The sequence below is a fragment of the Ammospiza nelsoni genome, chromosome 5 (genome assembly GCF_027579445.1).
Source record: "Ammospiza nelsoni isolate bAmmNel1 chromosome 5, bAmmNel1.pri, whole genome shotgun sequence".
Taxonomy (NCBI): Eukaryota; Metazoa; Chordata; class Aves; order Passeriformes; family Passerellidae; genus Ammospiza; species Ammospiza nelsoni.
Window position 1 is genome coordinate 46,421,698 of NC_080637.1, and position 19,648 is coordinate 46,441,345.

At 36.2% G+C, this 19,648-nt stretch overlaps 1 protein-coding gene across 2 annotated transcripts in view; it reads right to left on the minus strand.

Annotated features, from left to right (window-relative positions):
* Positions 1-1,079: 1,079 nt before the first annotated feature.
* BLTP3B (bridge-like lipid transfer protein family member 3B) overlaps positions 1,080-19,648 on the minus strand; it is a 47,330-nt gene continuing 28,761 nt past the window's right edge. For both annotated transcript variants that reach the window (XM_059472018.1, XM_059472020.1), the window contains exons 12-21: positions 18,687-18,828; positions 17,748-17,941; positions 14,298-15,796; positions 13,642-13,817; positions 12,177-12,313; positions 11,335-11,485; positions 7,136-7,392; positions 4,886-4,994; positions 3,819-3,988; positions 1,080-3,125 (exon numbers count right to left, since the gene is read on the minus strand). In XM_059472018.1, coding sequence (XP_059328001.1) covers positions 3,000-3,125; positions 3,819-3,988; positions 4,886-4,994; positions 7,136-7,392; positions 11,335-11,485; positions 12,177-12,313; positions 13,642-13,817; positions 14,298-15,796; positions 17,748-17,941; positions 18,687-18,828 — 2,961 coding nt within the window. In that variant the 3' untranslated portion in view covers positions 1,080-2,999. The remainder of the gene's footprint in view (positions 3,126-3,818; positions 3,989-4,885; positions 4,995-7,135; positions 7,393-11,334; positions 11,486-12,176; positions 12,314-13,641; positions 13,818-14,297; positions 15,797-17,747; positions 17,942-18,686; positions 18,829-19,648) is intronic.

Genomic DNA, 19,648 nt, shown 5'->3' on the forward strand with positions numbered 1-19,648 from the left:
AAAAAAATATTTTGAATAAAGGTAACCATTATCATGGCAGACATAGGAAATTTTCTGCATTATCTCTATCATTTAGAGATCATTTGTGATTCCAGATTAAGACTCCCAATTAAATTCCTAAGTAAGACAGTGTAAAAACAGAACATGGCTAATGGAAATGGGAAATAAAGGACTTAGGCAGAAAGGACCCAAGCAGGTATGATCTCTAAAGAACTCCCTCTCCACCAGGCTTTTTATAAGTAATACTGTAAGGCCACAAAGTTTTGATTTAAAACTGGGGCTTACCAACAAAGTTAGAGTTGCAGTGAGAACTGGAACAGCACATGCCAGAAAGATTCAGTGACCAAGCCTGGGAAAGGGCACAGCCTCTTTCATGTGAGCTAATGTGAAAGCTTCATTAGATATTAAACCAGCATTTCTAAACAAGATGAAGAGTGTTAAGCTAAACTGTAGACCAGCTTAAATTTCCCCAGAAAATGTAAAACAAAACATGGTAACAGTTTTCCTACTGGACTTCTGGAGTCAGTTTTCTATACACAATGAAGTTCTCCAAACTATCTTCCATTTAGGTGTTTGCAGAATAAAAGCAAGAGGCTCTGCTGATAGTACAAATTTCCTGTCTAGGAGGTTATGAACATAGCAGAGCCTTGAGGATGAATTAAGCCTTTTTTATTTTTTTAATTCTGAGGCTTTTTGTAACTACTTTGTTTAGTATAACCTATTAGAGCTTAGTTTAACTTTGTACTTTCAAACATTAATAAATTAACTCTCCCTCTGCAGTTTTTTCAACAGCAAAACTAATTTCAGAATGACACTGTACTATCACTCTCAGTATTGTCAAGCTCACAACCAAGCACACCCATCTCCTCTGAACTGCCCACAGGTGATGTTTAATACTGTGCAACGGCCATGAAGTTGAAAATGTATCCAGTTACAATGAAGTGCTAGGAAGTGATACCCTGAATTTCCACAATTGTACTGAGAAGGGCTGCTTTGGGCTGTTATTTTGGATTTGGTTTGCAATTGGTTTTTCTCAAAGCAAGCAAGTTTTTGTTTATGTAGTAAAAAAACTCCAGACATTTGATATTGCTATTTATTTCTTTTTAAAAATTAGATAATTCTCAATGTAATATTCTAGCAACATGCTACGAAGCATTCTATACATTCCTTCCTCAAAATAATTCCAACTAGATCTTGGCAAGGATAAACCAAATAAAAATTACTTTAATAGTACCAACCAGAGTTAAACCAAAGGAGAATTCCTCCCCTGAATCTGACATCATATTTATGTGAAATTGCACCACTCATATTTAATACTGTGTTGTCTAATGTAACTATTCAAATACAAATATTTCATTTCTCTGATAGAAACATTGTGTGTATATTTTTCATCTAATTCAGAATAATAAAATAAAAAGTTCCATGGGAATTAAGAAGAGTTTCAACTAGGGTTTCATATGGCAGGCTTTAAAATAGTGCCTGAACCAGTTCTTCCACAGAGTTCTTGGTTAAAATCTGCACACTTTCAACAACTATTTCCAGCAGTGAAAATTATGTGTCCTCCAAAAAAGTTATAATGAAAACAATTTAATTAAAACTGGTTCGACAACCTGAGTATGCAAAGTCAAACCACAGGATACTAAATATTTTTTGAGATTTGTTTGCTTATCTACTAACAGAACTTCCCTCCAAGATCCCATGGAGCAGAAACAATTGTGGTAGCAATTAAAAGATTTTCATTTGTCAGATTCAAGGTCACTAGTTAAATTATTCAGTCAGTTTTACTTCCAGCAAAGACAATCTCTTACAGGCATGTATGGTTTTGTACGTTGTTTCCTAAATTGTTTAGAAGCACACTCTTATAGTCTCTATTTTATGGTGTTGTGCTTTTTTGCTTATTCATCTGTACCAGTTTTTAGCTGAAAATTATTGTTCAATTTGTACAAATCACCCATAATTTAAACTGTATAATTACATTTCATGTAATCTCACAATTTCTTTGGGTAATTAAGTGATTCTCTACAGCTTTTTTATCAAAAAAAAGAGCAATATACAACTAATGAATCCCAGTAGGATTTTCCCCCCCTCACAAGCACTGACATTATTTATTTAAACACACTGAACCAAATTCTTGGGCATGTCTGATGAGTTGTGCAGGAATCAGACATGCATGCAAAATGGCTCAAAGCTCACCTGTCACAAAGGGCCAGATCTTATATCAGGGCTATATCCTCTTCACAGAGAAAGGAAAAATAAAGCGTGAATGTCTAAATTACATCAACTGTACAGATACAGTGGACCTTCAAGCAGAAGGAAAGCCCAGTAGTATGCCCTCTTATTTAAAGTCTCCAGCATTTACTGTTTTATTTTAGGAGTGCATATGGAAAGGATATATGGAACTCTATAGCACCAGAGGATTGTACTTAAAATCCTCTCAGGGCAAATTACACTGAATGCAGGGCCAGTTTAGGGCTGGTATTTTAATTTTCAGTAGCTATACTATTCTAGAGGATCTAGCCTGTATCATCATAGTGCAAATGTAACCTCTTATCTATAGATATCTTCTGGTAACAATCAAACATAACCTTAGAAAAAGAGGTATGCCTTGTTAGTGAGGCATGGTACATGGACTCTGCTATGTACCCAGGCACCTTCTTTCATTGCAGAACCATCCACTTTTCAGAAAACATTTAAAAAATAACATTTCCTTTGATAATATTAAAAGTAGATGATATGATTTTTTCCTCAGTAAATTAATAAAGTACAGTATAAACTGATTTTTCCAAAGTCATTTCAGTTTAAAATGGGCTGAGAAAAGTTACAATGTTTAATGATAATTTCAGAAGAGTACCTAGTTCACAAATATTTTTTTTTGTAATGAGAAAACTGTCTGTAAGCAAAAAAATAACCACATTTTCAAGTGATTTGCAGACAGTATTTTAGGTGCCACCACCACCTGCAGTTATGATGATGATGCTTTGAACAAACAGAACAGTGTCCTACTTATGATCAACATTCATCCTCTTCATGCGATGAAGCAAGGCATCTTTTTCCATTTGGACCTCAGCAAGAGCCATTTTGGCTTTGGCTAGTTCCTGTTTGAGACATTCATTTTCTTCAATAAGCTGAAATGAAGGGGTTAGAAAAGAAAGCTATTAGCATAACTCCATACTGATGACTTTTTCCATTTCAGTAACTTCTGAAAAACCAAACGCTCCCATTCATTGCTGGGCAGAGGTTTGTTGAGGCTGAGCCAATTGCAACTGATTCTCAGTCAGTGAGCGTAGAACATGGAGAGAGTTAATGCAATCAGCTCAAAAGGTGGGATAGATAGTGTTTCAGCTGTGCCATTTCCATCCTGGAGTGGAATGGAAATGACCCAAGATTGTGAGCTCTAGGATCAGATTCTTACCCAGTGAGAAAAACAGCAAAATTAATGTGTGGATTTTGTCATCATCCATTCAAAATCTGGTATGACTGATAGATGAGTACAGATCTGACCAAACAGCTAAGTCCCTTGTTTTTGGTAGCTGTGTTGTACAGGAATGAAGGAGATGGGGAGAAGAAAACTCTCTTAGAAAATTTCTTCTGACTTAAAGGAAAAGGGTCAGTGTGCAGTGTATTATTACACTATTTAGAAAGCAGTGTTAAATTGCTGAACCACATCATAATATCCACGATCCATATTTTCCATTTCCAACAGATTTCTAAACAAAAGTGTATCACAGGCCCACCCCCAGATAGCCTTACAATTATGATTAATAATCATTGTAAGATAATTTTGAGGGGGGAAAAGTGAAGTCAAAATGAGTTTATACCTCATTTTTAAGGAAGTCAGACGAATCCCTGCTTGATTTAGAAGGTCTGGGTGTCTCCCAAGTAGTCTGCGTGGCTTGGTCCTGTGTTTTATATTCAACAGATCCCACTGCTTGCTGCAATGTGCTGCTTGAATTCTTCATCTTTGAAACATCATTTACTTTTTGATTGTCTGCATTACAGAAATAGTGTGCAGGGGTTTTGTCAAAATTTTTTAAGCTTTATTCTTATCAGTACAAAATTAAATCCACCTAAAACAAATATACTTATAATATTAAGTACATTAATATTTGCCTCTCAAAATCAAATTTAAGAGTAAAATTTAATTAAAACTCATAACCTTTTAGAGGAAGAAAGAAACAATATGTAACTTTCAGCCTGGAGAAAATAAACACATTTTTATACCAACCTGTATCATCACCACAGAATATGCAATCTGAATAATCAGAAATTTGAGAACTATTACTATTGCTATTAACTTAGTGTCTCCAGGTCCCTCTGAAGACTATATTTACATTTAAAGACACAGTGAGATAAACCTGCAGAATCACATTTTTAAATTAGAAAATAATCTTAATTACTTGCCATTAAAGAAATTTTCTAGCATTTGTAAGTGAAGTACACTATATAACACCTCTTAAAATATACTGTTGTACATTAAGGGAAGAAGTCAGGGTCATGGTTTTACAGTAGTTTCTACAACTACCTGCAACACAAAACAATAAAGACAGCAACCACCTTGGAAATCTGTAAACAAAGGTAATTTTTTTGTTTGCTTGGTAGAACAAAGGAACCCTAAACTTATGATGAAGTGATATGCACTGATGAAGCATATCCTGATGACATTATAAGCATATTTTTTATTTCTCCCAGATTGATTCAACTGTGGGTTATCACAGCCAATACACTATTCAAAAAGGTAATCTTCTTTTTTGTGACTACACTTAGAATTATGGCATATGGCAACACAGCTTACACAAATTATCAACAGTTATCCTTTCACAAGTATGCACAAAGGAAAAAACAACAGGATTACTGAATTGAGATCAAGGTGCAGCAACATACAAACCTCTAATGAGAAAAGTGCCATCATCATTTCTTTCTATCCAGAGTATGTCAATATGCAGTTTTATGGGTACCAGCTCAGATGCCTTAAAATTTTCACGTGGACTGTCATCCTAAAAAACACACATAATAAAAAATGAGTTTACAAGGAAATAAAAATAGTTAAGTAGGATGTTTATTTAAGCATAAGTGGATTTAATGAAACTTGAAAGGGAATGTTTCAGAGCAGAATTTTCTAATGGGATCTCCACTAAACTTTGGCTTCCTTTCTTTTCCCCCAGGGATCGTTTTAAAGGCTCAAAATTATCTCTGGAGTAAGTCTGCTGAACTCAATATAGAGTCCAACAAAAATACTTCAAAGTGTTTTTACAGACATCTCAATAGATTATACCCCAACTCAAGACATTTGTTAGCTCAGGAGCTGAGTCACAGATAAGAAGCCTGTGCTATATAGTGTCTGATTTTCCCTTGAACTATTTAAAGATTGAATGGGTACAGCTATCATTCTTGAGCAGATTTTGTCTTTTCAGAATTTAGTTTGGGATGACACCAGCTGCAGTTTAGTTATATACTGTATTTAACACAAGAGAAACTTCACAAATTACTTCTTGGGGTCTCCCCAGGAAATCTTTATAGTTCCTTATCCCTGTCAAACAGAATAATGAAGCCAGTATAATCAGAAACTATAGATATCAGCATTAAATGTGTACCAAGAAAGCTGTTGGGATACAGCTTCCAAAGCTTCTTGAAACAGCACTGAGATTGCAGCAGAAAATGCAAACAATAAAATAATATTTCCCAAATTCCTCCCTTGCCATGAAACACACTGCATGAAGTCTCATGCAGAAGAAATAAAAGAACCTACTGCATTGAACAGGCAATGCAGCAAACATTTGAACCATATCTTCTCACTCTATAATACCCAACAACACTAGAGAAATGAATCATCTCTATGTCAAATCTGCAGTTTGTCAACCATCATGAGTAACTGCACCGTGACTTGTGTGCAATGCTGAGTGAGCACTTTGGTGCTTTTGCTGCCAAGCAGAATCTTGTTGCCAGTTTATTATTGTACATTCGCCATCTCAAGCAGCTGCTTTCCCAAGAACATTTTGCTTAAGTCAGCCTTCTTGCCAATAAACCAGAACAATCCTGGTTTTAAATGCAAGTGACTATGTGTAAAGGTTTTGCTATTTGCATTTAGGCATTCAAGTTTGTGATCCACTGAAATCTGAGGAACAGATTCACAGCTCTTACAGAAAATGCTTATGCTAATCCTGTAGAGGAGGAACAACTCTAAGAGTGTCCAAAGATCCTCAGGGGATGGAAGGGCTGTATCACTGAGGGAAGGAATACTGATGCATTTTGAGTAGAACACAAGACAACTGCCTTTCCAGTCAATAATGATCTTGGCAGAATCAAGACCTTAGCCCCAGATGTAGAACTGGAGCTGCTCTTCCAATCCTCGCCTTGTTCAAAGTTTGTATGGGTGATTATTACTGTCCAAAGCAATGTAATAATTCTTTATGTTTGTTTGTTTTTCTGTTGTTCTACACCCCTCAAAAAAGTGTCCTTATCTTTATATTCAGTGGCTGTGCAGCACAGAACTCGCCCTCTTATTTAAATGTCTGAAAGAAAGTCCCCTAAGAGACTTGAACAGAAGTGTCCTCTTAATGTTACTATTTTAAGATATGGTGCTGAAAATGCTTGCACTGTTCAGTATCTGTTTCTAGAAGAACATGAAATTTGGGTTGTGTTCAAGTGGTTTGTACTGTAATTCTATAACCCTTCTCCTTATTTTGTAGCTAACTTTCATTGCAAGAGCTACCCTCCAACTAGGAAAAAGAAATAACCTTTAAAATCGATGGTAAAATTACAAAATGGTTTGTAATTAGAAAATATATCCTTTGCTAAGCAAAAAAGCCCAACCAGAAAAACCCACATTGTGCCTCTAGAACCTTACATATAAAATTCCCAGACACTGTCACTCTACAAGAAAGATTTGGGAGAGGGGGAAAAAGTATAAAATGTTAATTCATACAAATAGCTTGTTCATGCAGAAAATTCCCCTCCAGACATACCACAGAGCTAACCAAATCTATGGATTTTAAAATTGTTTTAGCATTATCTAAAGACCTTTCAGAGTATGATAGCAGTTTCTTTGAAGTTAACTGTATCCAGATTAGTAGTTTATCATCAAAGAAACAAAAACACAATTTTTTTGGAGCAGCCAAGTATCTCATTGTTAACATACTTTTAAATTAATCCTTGCATTAGAAACTTTTATCTTCATAGGCATCACTTCTGCGACAGTTTCATCTTCTAGAAAATGCTGAATGTTTGTAAGAGAAGATGTTAGAAATTCAGCACTGAAGTTCTCCACATGACACTGAAGAAACCCATTTTTTACAGCTAGCAGGGAATGTACAACAGCACTAGGCCCGCTTTCCCATCTCAGACTAATCTCAGGTGATGAATTAACAGGTCCAGCCACAGATTTACAGTCAGAACCTGTTGCAAAAAGAAAACAAATTTGCATTAAAATTTTGCATTGTACAGAAAATCAATTATGATGTAATTATTTCCACCTCTATTGTCCAACTGATTTCCCAAGAAGTATCATAGAGTTATTATTCATTAAAAGCAGTGTTGCAAATACAGAACTTCAGAGCAAATTTCTAAGTATAGCACTTCAAAGTACAAAAATAAAGAGTACATATAAAGGCTAGTACCTCACTGTGACAAGAGAAAACACAATGCAGAAGTATCACCATCCACAAAAATAAAATTGTTTCCTTGGTGCCTTGACAATGGATAACCAATTGTTTTGCATACTTTTCCACTAAGTCATTAAATTTCAATTCAGAAAAACATTAAAGTCACTTCACTCTCTCAGGAGAGCAGGTATTTTCTTGGAAAGGCTGAACTTCCTGACTTGGGAACCATGAGCAGCAATGCGGTAAGATAGAGAGTATGACCACATATGCATTACTTGAGTTGCAATAGACTTGAATGTTAAAAAACTCTGTCACTTTCCTGCTAATGTCAGTATCTTTAATCAGTAAGGACAATTACAAAATTCAACATAAAAAGTTCTGAAAACTATAATGAACTAAACTAAAGTAAAACTAAAATAAAAATTTAAGATAACCAGATTGCAGGAGGTGGGCAGTGAGCAGTAACCATTTTTTGTATAAAGTAGTTCCCCATGGGATTCTCAAGTCATGTCATCACTATGATGGCTGGCCTACAGAAATTATCTCTATGACAAGAAGCACAATCACAGTAACAGAAAAAACAAGCATTGAAAGGTGAAAGCTACCTCAAGAAACTCAAGAAAAATCAACTGCATTATGTCAATTCATCATGCAACAGACGCTGCCTAGAGCTACAGCAGTCTGACAAGGTAATTGATTTTCTTTTCTATTCGTACATTAATTGGGTTCCTCTTCCTGTGCAGTGTGCAGGTTCATGGATGACCTGGCACAGCAGCAGAGTCAGGACTTGTGCACTTATCTACTGGCACTAGAGTCGCGGTAGATGGACACACTGTTGATCTGGGCTGACAAAGACCAATGACAAGATGAACATGAGAACCTTCAGTCTCTGCTGCGAACCAGAATCTCTCCCTTTGTTACCTCTGTGAATAGGAGTTTCCACAACACTGACAGCCACGACTCCATCCTTCCATCTTTCCAATGTTTGAGAAGTGCTAAATCTCATATTTCCTTTCTCCACAAAAACCCACTCCAAAAACCAAGCAACCATACTACAAGTATCAACTATCTTTTTAGGCTCAGTCCAGACAAAAGTGAATAAACTACCAGCAGCCCAGGAGAAAGAGACACTCTCCAGAAGAAGAACAATGATCACACTGTTCAATGAATCTCTGCAACTGGTTCAGGAAACTTTGTTTCACCTCAAGGGTCCATATACTTCCCATACATACAGATAAAGAAATAAGCAGTAGGTGTCCTAAGTATTTCTGCACCTGAAAAGAGTGCCTGCATCATTGCTGGAAGGATCCAAAGTACAGAAAAAGAGCAGAGGAAAAGAACACACATTTAGTCTCAGCCTTGAGTCAATTTTAGTTATCTTGCAGATACCTGAAAGGGGCAGAGTCAAGGGAAGATGGAGTAAAAAATGTTTTAAAAAAATCTGGAAGCTGCTGTGAACTGCTGTTGCCTTCTAAGAAGCAGGTTCAGCATGATTAGATCTCAGTAAAAGCACAGCCCTCCCACAATAATTCTGCCATACTCCATCCCTCCTTCTTTTAGTTTTGCTGCCAGGCAAGATCAGATAAAGTAGCAGTCCTGCATCCAGCCCTGCAGGGAATTGCACAGCTGCCATGAAGCCTTCAACTTAGTCCAGCTTTTAGCCACATTCTTCCCTTTTTACATCTACTGCATTAACAGCACAGTATATTTTAAATGGTTATTTTCATCCAGAGTATCTTGGAGACTGTAATTATAAGTTGAGTATTCACTGCATTGCATGGTTCCTCAGATTACTGGTTTCAATTGTTAATGCAGCACTTGAGAAAGTTTTATTAAAGGTCTTGAAGAGGGAGGTTGCTTTTATTGGGATATTATCATACACATTTGCTCACCTGTTCTTTTAGCTGTATTTTGTTACTATTAACTCTTTTAAACAGTCTCTTTTGATCTGATTCTCAGCTTTTTCCAAACTTTTTCTCTTTTAGTTCTAATAGAAATGAATATGGGACACAGGGAGCAGGAGCAGAAGATTCCTGACAGTACAGAAATCACAGTGAAGAGAAAAGATCAGTCGAGAGAATATGTACATTACAGAATAGGAGTGCATAAAAATGCATAAAAAATGCATAAAAAACCAAAAAAAGTGTTGTTGGCTCATCCATTCAGGTACCTGCCAGAAAGAGAAAGGAAGAGATACAAAGTAGAAGTATTTGGAGATTCCAATCACGTTATATCCTTTCTACCCATAAAATAATTAGACAGTGCACAAGCCTCTCATTATCAGCTGAGAAGCATTATCACTATCAGAGGCTCCAGTTGAAGATACAAAGAAGAGCAGGAAGGTGGTATGTTCATATTATTTACTCCCTCCAGCTTTTACAGAGAATATGGCAGATAACCAGAAGTCAATTTGCCTGTATGAACTGAAGGTCAGCCATGAGTGCTCCCTGCTGGATGTTCTCCTAGCCTTCAGATGTTGACTACAACATCATGCAACAGCTGCTGAGGCAGCAGCTGCTGGCAGTGGCTCAGCTTACCAGAAAATGTGTTCTTTAGCTAGGGGATCAGAGGTTGTACCACCTCCAAACCTGAAGCACCTGCTGAACAAAAGCCATGCTGATAGAAGGTTGGAACAAGAAAATGGCAGCCAACAGCTGCTACAGCTATTTCCTCAGAAAGGAACTGAAGAGAAGCTGGTGCCTCAGGGACCTGCCCCAAAAACCCTACAGTGCAACAGAGCTTACATCCAGCAATCCATGTAGAAGGCTGGCAGAGGGGAATAAAGCAGACTGTGACATGAGCTGCCACACCAATATATCATGACAAGGAAAACAGATCATCCACGAGAACTCAGTTTTTCTGGCAAAGTGTATATATATTGTACTCATGCCCAAGAACAGCTCTGAAAGACACTGGTTGATCTAGCTGTGCAAATACTTGGCGTGAAACTATACTATTTGTATTAAGCTTAAAAAAACCAAAGACAACCAACCAACAAAACCCCCCAAAACCAAAACAAACAAAAAAACCCAACCCAAACCAAACTAAAAACAGTCGTCTATCTTTAAAGCTTGTATTTCCTGACAGAGGAAATGTTTAAAATTTTCTTAAACCACATATTATAATCCTGTTTAAACAGTGTGTGTCATTTAATCTAGAGAAACTGATCTTGAAAAAAAAAGAAACATTCCTTCAAAGGAAGGTACATAAAGCAAAATACTATTACAGTCATAAGGAGTTCCATCTTCAGGAAACAGTAACACAATGCAATTTGCCATGGTAACACCCCCAGCAGCCAGGCCCCACACAGCCTCTCATTCACCCCCCACCAGTGGGACTGGGGAGAGAACTGGAAGGGTAAAAGCCAGAAAACTTGTGGCTTAAGACAAAGACAGTTTAATACAAAAACCAAAATACAAGAACATAGTCCCATACCAGTCACTAGGAAGACAATTCTACCCCAGCCAAAACCACCTCATAATGCAGCTTACTTTATTTTCAAGAAAGCAAACTAATGACCAGAATTCAATGCAATGCACCTTTTTACCCATATGATCATACACAGTTCAATTTATTTATTCTTCCTTTTTAATGTATGGCAATGAAGAAAGAAATCAGAGTTCTAAACTAGCATAAAAGGGATGCTAGGCTAACATAAAACTGTGTTTTCATTTTTATTCACTTGGAACAAATGTTTCCAGCTCCAATTTCAACACGCTGAATTGTTAGCTCTTACCAACAGTTCTGTTGCACAGATATTGTCGAACACCAATATTTCCTAGTTGGTTTGGTATCACTTGATTGACCTGTAAGCATATTTCTGTGTCTTCTCCTCTGATGTCAATTTCACCATTAATACCAAATACTTGAAAAACCACAACAGACATCTGTCAACAAAATCCAGATAAAACAATATAAGATTATAAAATTATTTTACAGTGATTATTGTTTGTAAGGTATATCTCAACCTTTTCCATCACAAAAGGAAAACAGCCCTTTGTATTGAAAGCCCTTGCTCACAGAGAAGCAAAAAGTTCTCATTTTCTTATCCTTTTCTTTTTGTACACATTGGCTTCATAATAGATTGCTCAACAGCCTGTCCAAAGACAGACACTTGTACTGATGCCAATTCAGAACTGGCTAGAGAAGCCATGGAAGTGAAACACAGTTTCCTTACCGACAAGAGAAGCACATGACCTATGTGTTACCTGAAATATCAGGTATCTGACATTACCTACAACTCCTTTCAACTTTATGCATATCATAAGCACAACCAAGCACTTGCAGTGCTGAATCAAACCAGGTTAAAAAGCTAGGATAGGCTACTAAACTTTGGCTATCTGCATAGTAGTCGGCCCTTTTTCTCTATTTACAGGGTTGCAGTATTTTTAAAAAAGAAGCAGAAGCCAGTTTTAAGTCAGCTTTGGTATCAGAAGATGTGTATCTATCATCACTATTAGTATTTTGGGTTCATTTTTCTAATGACTCAAAAAATCACCTCTAAAAGGAGACATTTTATTTGTGCTTCAAGGTTTCATTTACAGAATCATGTGTTCTAATGGAATTCAATAACATTACCATTTCTTCACTAGTCTCATGGGCATTTTCTGAAGCAGCACTCATGGCATCTGGAGATGACCCATCACAATTTTCCATCACTGTGCCTCCTTCATGGACATTTCCTGATGGACTTTGATAGTTTGTGGCTGTAATACCTTCCAAACACACATCAGAAAAAATGTGAATTTAGCACAGCATAATCTTAATCACTTCTCCATTAAGAATAAAGTCAGTGACTGTTACTGAATGCACACATTAACTCATTTTTTAATACGAGTTGAGTGGCTTATTAAACAAATATTTATAACTGAAGTGCCAAATCCATTCCTCTTATAGAGAGTTCCAAGTTCTAGATGCTAATCAAAAGTAAAGCAGGATATAGTGACAAAATCAATACAGCACTCCACATGCATTGTTAAAAAAACCTGTGAAGGCATTTTTTTAGTCTTCCAAATCAAATAATATAAATGTGATGCAGCCAGAAAAAAAATTCAAGTTGTGTATCTAAAATACCACAGTGCCTTTAGAGCAGATGCTTGTATGTTTAGAGAAATAAGCTACATATCTTTTTATTAGAGCAATCATAATCATGATAGTGATTCCTTGACAATTGGAAAGCATAGATACTTAACCTGCAGTTAAATATTGTTTAACAAGCTAAAAAGACATATAAAGGTTATTTAAAATGGAAAGTGTATTTCATGGCATACTCCCACATAAGCACATGCAGGAATACTCCTACAATTCAAATATATAACAGGCTTGCAAGTGAAGCAGTCTTCTCATTATTGCTCTAGACTGAAGAGAAATCCTACAGAAAAAAACCAATCTTATGCTAATTAGAATTATCAGAAAAGAGGTATCAATAAGGTCTTCTTACTCTATTTCCTGACATGGGAAAATTATTTCATCAGTATATACACAGATGAGCAAGAATTGGACAAATACCTGCTATTAGACAGTCAATACTTGGGAAATACTCCTTGAGGGATGAACTGCAGGGAGATTACCAAACCTATCTGGTTTGGTAGTAATTAGCTGGTAATTAGCACAGAGAGCATTAGTGAAAATTCGTTTCTTTTTTATCCACTTCTAAAATGAAAGCTTCTTTACCACTTCAAGTGTAACACTGATTCAGGCTCCAACCTGTAAGTATTGCAGCCAAAGCAGTTGCTTTCAAGCATAGCAAGGAACCAGTTCTGCCTAATTCAGATTTGCAACACAGCACTTCAATGCTCTTACTTTCCTTAAGAGAGGAAAAATAAGCAGTGTTAAAATTAAATAGTGCTGCTTAAGTAGTGCACGTTCTTGCTTTCCCCTGAAATTATATGTGGTGAATACACTTGATATTACTGGTGAAGGTAACAGAAATAGTCTTGTAAAGTATCCAGGATTTGCTGGACTACAATCCTTTTGAGCATGACTTGAATAACAAATAAGTTTTTCATGTATTGCTTAAAAATATTTTGTGCAACCTGCTTACCTTTCTCCAGAAAGCTTTGACTATCACTTCCATCACTCTCTATCAAATGATCCTCTAGCATCATACTATCAATAGAGATAGTATCCAGAGAGACTTGTGATGGACTTCTCTTCATATTTTTGTAAGAAACAGAGAATGCAGGGAGGTTGGACGAGCAGCGTTCCTTGGGCTTAGCACTTTTAAAATATAAAGATATGAGGAAAATATTATTTATATTAAATAATACATAGAATTTACATTAAAAATTCCTCTAAACCAAGCAAGATATAAATGAAAAAGTCTGATTATTCAATAATCCTTTGACAAGACAAGGTAAATGTAGAAACAACACATATTCATGTAGATATTTATGTCAATACTTCTCTCAATACATATTTCCTGACACTTAAACTAAAAGTAAATAGTTTAAATCAATTAATTAACACTAATTTTAACTTCCGCTGAATGCTGGATACTGGATAACTTTTTACATGCTTTAAAAATTTTCATCTACTAGAACACAGAATCACAGAACAGCCTGAGTTGGAAGGACCATCGAGACTAACTCTTAAGATGTTCCCTTCCTGACTGCTGAAAGTACTGGAAGTCTGTGGCCAACAAGATTTCTAAATCTTTTCAAAGAGTAGGAAAACTATTTTAGTATTAATTTTCTATACCTTGAAGAAGACTGGGATGCAAACATTTTAACTGAAGCCACTTTGTCTTTGTTGATTTCAAGCTCTTCAGATTCTAAGGCAGTTTCTGTTTCCAAGTCAGGGACTTGGTCAGGACAGCCTTCAGTTGTGCCCTCCTGTTCATTTAACTTATTTGAGAATATGTTTCTGTCATCCTCTTTATCAATGAAAAATTCAGTAGAATCTTCTCTCTTATTTAGAATGGACACCGAATCCCTAGGATTCAAACTACTCTTCTCACTTAGAGGTCCACAGACCTCTTCAGAATCACTTCTACTAAAAAGTCCACTGCTTCCTCCTTCACTCGTATCTCCCAAACCTTTATCTGATGCATCATCGGAAAATGACATTGCTTTCTGAAAATCCGTATTACTGTCTGATTTAAACAAAAGAGGATCTATTAAAATTCCTTTATTAACTTCAGCATTCAGAGGCTTGCAGTCATTTACATAACCAAAATTAGTAATACTGGCTTCCACTATCTTGCTACCAACTAATTTACTCTCTGAAGTAAGAGTTTCCCCATTTCCCACATGGGAGAGTTCTGATGCCATGGTACTTCCTTCTTCCTCAACAGGAGATTTACAAGGGTTTCCCTGAGTCACTGGATGGAGCAGTAAGGCTACTTCTGCAGTTTTCAGTAGAATCCCAATGCAGACATCTGTTTGCTTTGCAGGTTTTCCTGTCACTGCCTCTACGTCCTTCCTTAAGTTTTCCAGGAGCAATACAAGAGATTCATGGAGAAACAGCAAAAAAAGATACTGGTAGTGATTGATCTGCACGCTTACATGTTTCTGAACATGGACAAGAACATGTACATCTGCATCAGAGGAAGAGCTTTCAGAAAGCACTCCTGAGGTCTCAGACAATTGAATGCCATTGGTCAAAGGCTCTGTCTCACTGCTGTAATACTCCTTTAGAAGTTTCTTACGTTGCAATCTATTAGAGAGATCACTAGATTCACTTTTTGGAATGTTCACGGCTGTCTGATTACGGGATACAAGCTCTTTTTGTGACTTTGCAAATCGTATTGGCTGACAAATCCAAAGTGAAAGTGGGAAAGAGTCCACAAAGCTTACTGGCCGACCTTTCCCACTTTTCGTTCCTTCGTAATCTATCCAAAACTGGGAAAAATGCATGGCCCAAACATCAGTAGCTGCAGATGTCTTTAATGCATATTTATTCAATTCTGGAATGATATAACCCTTATAAACATCATGCATTTTGGTATCTTGTTCATGAGCATGTCTCTGGAAGATTGGATGTAAAAGATTAAAATTTTTGGGGGACTTAGGAAAAGTGGTGAAATTTCTACTGAAAAATTCTGAGTCCTTGAAGTTCTGAAACAAAGCTTCTAGATCAGAGTGTCTGCAGTTTGGGGAGCATCTGGTATTCGTAGCAATCATCTCTGAACTTTGAATGGAAAGTGCACGAGGTTGATCTTTATGAATTTCAGGTTTGTTTTCAAATGGGATGATGATCTGCAAGGGAGAAATAAATTTTTTCTAGTTAAAACTATGTAGATTAAGAAGGTATACAATCAAAGAAACAAAATAATAGCCATGACAGCTGATACAAAGGAATGTAATTACAGTTTTATGAGAAATCAAGTACAGTGAAACAGAACAGGGATAAGTTGGGCTCACAGACTAAGATTTATGTTCTCTCTCATTTTTGAGAAGGATGCTGTGGCATCAATATTTGTACAAAACAGAAGGGTCTCAGGCTTTTCATCAATATTTGCACAGAAACATAAGCATCTCAGGCTTTTCTTATCTGAACGTCTTAAATTTAGTTCAGCTATATTAGGCTGAAGTGCATTTCCTCAACTCAAGCAACTTGGTAGAACGTTTCTTAAAGTGTTTCCAAAATTTACGGCTTTGAAAAACAGAGAATTATAATTTGGAGTTCAATCTGGCATGTCAGATTGGGTTTTTCACCTCATCGAGTACTACAGTGTTTCATTTCTTTGTTAAGATACAAGCAATCAGTTAGATATGCCACTGCAGCTAATATTCTTAATATTGCAGAATTTAGATCAGGTATTTTTGACAATTATCTGATAATCATAATATATTTGTTTCATCAGGAAAATGATAATGTATCTCAACTCCTAAAGAACACAAATAGTTCAGCACACTGTAATTAACTTGCATATTTTTAGTGCATATTTTAAAATAGACTTATTTTATGCCAAATCCTGAATCTTAAATTGTTAATATGTTAATAATTGTTAATATAATTTGGCTAATATCAGTGACACTGCTTTCTATCACAATATCTCCATTCTGAATCTAGAAAGGAGGAGTAAAAAAATCATCCCTAAAGACACAAAGATGGGGGTAATGAAGCTTCTTCATTTAAACACAAGGACTCAGGAAAAAAAAAAATAAGTAAAATCATTAACCATTCATAAATTCATCATTTGCTTGAATAAAAATAATGCTGTTAATACAGGGTGACATAATTAATTCAAATCAAGATTTGAGAGATGTTAGAAAACTTTTATCCTCTCGTAGTTTAGTAGGCTATTCCCATATAATGATTCAATAGCAGATTAATCTATATTTGCAGATTCCAGTCATTCACTCTTAATAACTGTTTCTATTCAGTACAAACCATGTCCTTGTAAAGTTCCATTAAGAATGTAGCAACAAGTTAGAAAAATAACCATCTCTCCATTTGCTGACTTTTTAGAGCCCTTGAAACCTCTTCTGTGTGCTCCACTGAAGAGACTCATTTTGTTCACCTGTGAACCTTGGAAACCATACAATGAAATGCCCAATGCAAACAAGGTTTGGGTGGGAAATTTATCTGCTCCATAATCCTTTTTTTTACAAAGAAGCAGAAGACAAGGCAAGCAAAAATTTGATGTTCAGCTGCATTAACAAGCATCACTCCTCTGCAACAAGCATACAGAGAACTCATGTACCTGAACTACACTAACAGCCAGCATGAAACAGAAAACGGTGAGAATGGGTTTTGGAGAAGGAAATAAACCTTCAGATTAACTGCTTTCTTTACTCTAGAGCATTCACCGACAAGACAAAATAGCTTTGATATAATACAGCCAGAGGAACAAGGCAGGACCCTTGCATAAATATAGAGTACAAATATTAATTTTTCACTCATTTTTTTACTTTTGTGCTCAATTTCTTTTTAGCTCTGCTATGCCAAGTTCGCTGACCACGAACTTGGAAATAATTTGTTAGTATTCCCACTCAGATCTTCAATACAAAACCAAAATACCCAAACCAAAATACTGGGACACAGATGAAGGAGTACAGAAAACAAGATGTCTGCCTTCAAAAAGTCATATTCTGCAGAGTTTTTTAGAGAAGCATTTTTTCATTCATTTAGGTATTTGTATGAGAATAACAAAAGAATTAGTCTTCCAAGGAACCACAAAACCCCTGCTCAATGACAGCATACCTTTAACATTAGTCCATCCACTCTCACATCAACATGTTCATCTGATTTTGAATTGTCATTTAACTTGTACATGGCCATGAACTGAATAAGACTCTGTTTCAAATCCAGCACAAACTGGTTTAGCCAAAGAATACTTCTCTGATCCAGAGTGAACTGCAAAGCATTCAGCTGGCCATACAAATTTGGACATGGAACTAAAGGAGAAAAAAAAAAGAAACCATGAGAATAACAAAAATGTTTATGGGTTGGGTTTTCTTTGGTTTTTAAATGATTGCAAACTTACAATTTCACCAGTACTTTTCATCAGAGAAAGAACTGGAACCCAGTCCTTTAGTCTCAAGGAAGAATTGTTAGGGCATACCTGAAGTGATGCTTCTTTCTCTCACTCCAAAAAAGTAACTGAATTTTTGAGTGTATAAAAACTAAGAACAGAATTAAGTCTGAAGAAATGGGGAGAATATTCTCATTACAGAAGAAAGGGAAGACCATGGAAATCTGCTGTCCTCAGTTTCCATCCCCAAAAAATCCACTAACATTTCTGTATATAAGTCAAGGCCAGCCACAGAACACATTCCCACAATAACTCCAGCAGCTCTTCAGTGCATTTTAGGTATTGTTGCAATAATTTGAGTTCTCTTATGTAGTCAGACAGTGAAATTGCAGAAACAATATGTGGATGCTGGACAATGAATAATTCATGTGCCAGTAAAAATGCTGCAAGTGTTTTCAGACTGAACAAGCATGTTTATATAAACCAATATTAATAGAAGTTTGCAGGAGCAAGCATTGTGGAAGCGGAGCAGTCTTATGCTCTATCCATTTTAGAAAGCCATTACCTATTTCCAAGCTTTAAGCTTCACAAAGGTGAAAGTAACACACAAAATTTATGCGTCAGTACAACAACAACAACCAAAACCAAAAACATTAAAAAAGTCTTACTAGGAAAGTCCTTTCCATCTGGGTAGTAATATTCAGTGAATTCAATATGAATAGCTGGCATTTCTGGTGGAAGATAAAGTGACTTTTTATTGCAAGAAATCAGAGCTTTAGGGGAAGAACGACACTGGTCTGCTGTTGAAACCTGTAAATGATGAAAGATTATTTCATTAACACATTCCACTTTTATGAATGGTTAAGCATTTGTAGTTGCATGGTACTGTCCCCAGTAAGGTAACATTCCACTGCTCTTGGGTGTAGGCCCCCAAACAACATAACAGAAAATACAAAATGCTGATGAACAGTGACAAACAGTTAACTGCCTTGAAGCAGAAATGACTCACATAGAAGAGTTTCACAAGAAAATTGTTTTAAAGGTACCAGATCCCCTTCCTTCATACAAGACAAAAGGAAGCGGGTCACTTTCAAAGGTGTCCAGCAGAAGCCTAGAATGATCTGATTTTTAATTGCAAATACTACAGCTCCTGTTTAAGCATTTATGCTTGGATGGAGTATTTCCATACAGTCTGGTCTAGGGATAGATAAGCTAGGTAAGTTTATTACACACATTAGGTAGTTCTTGTTTTATCATAAGAACAAATTCCAGTACACAGGCTGACTCTCAAACTGTGTGTGAAGCAAGGAGTTCAGCATGCACCTGGCAGAGACGTGTATGCTTGGATATGCCTGAAGGTCTGCTTCACAGGAGAATCAAGATGCTATGGAACAGTAATGACAATTTCTCTTTCTTTACAATGTAAATTATCAAACAAATAAGAAACCAATATTTGATATATATTTAACCTTAAATTTCATTGAATGCCTCCTAGTTTAAAAAGTATGTTGCCAAAACAAAGCTTTTCCATTCAATAGTAGGTCAAACTGCTAGTTTGAAATTACCCAGTGTATTAATATTGAATATATGATGATGTCTACTAGAATTTTTCTGGAAACAATAAATACAT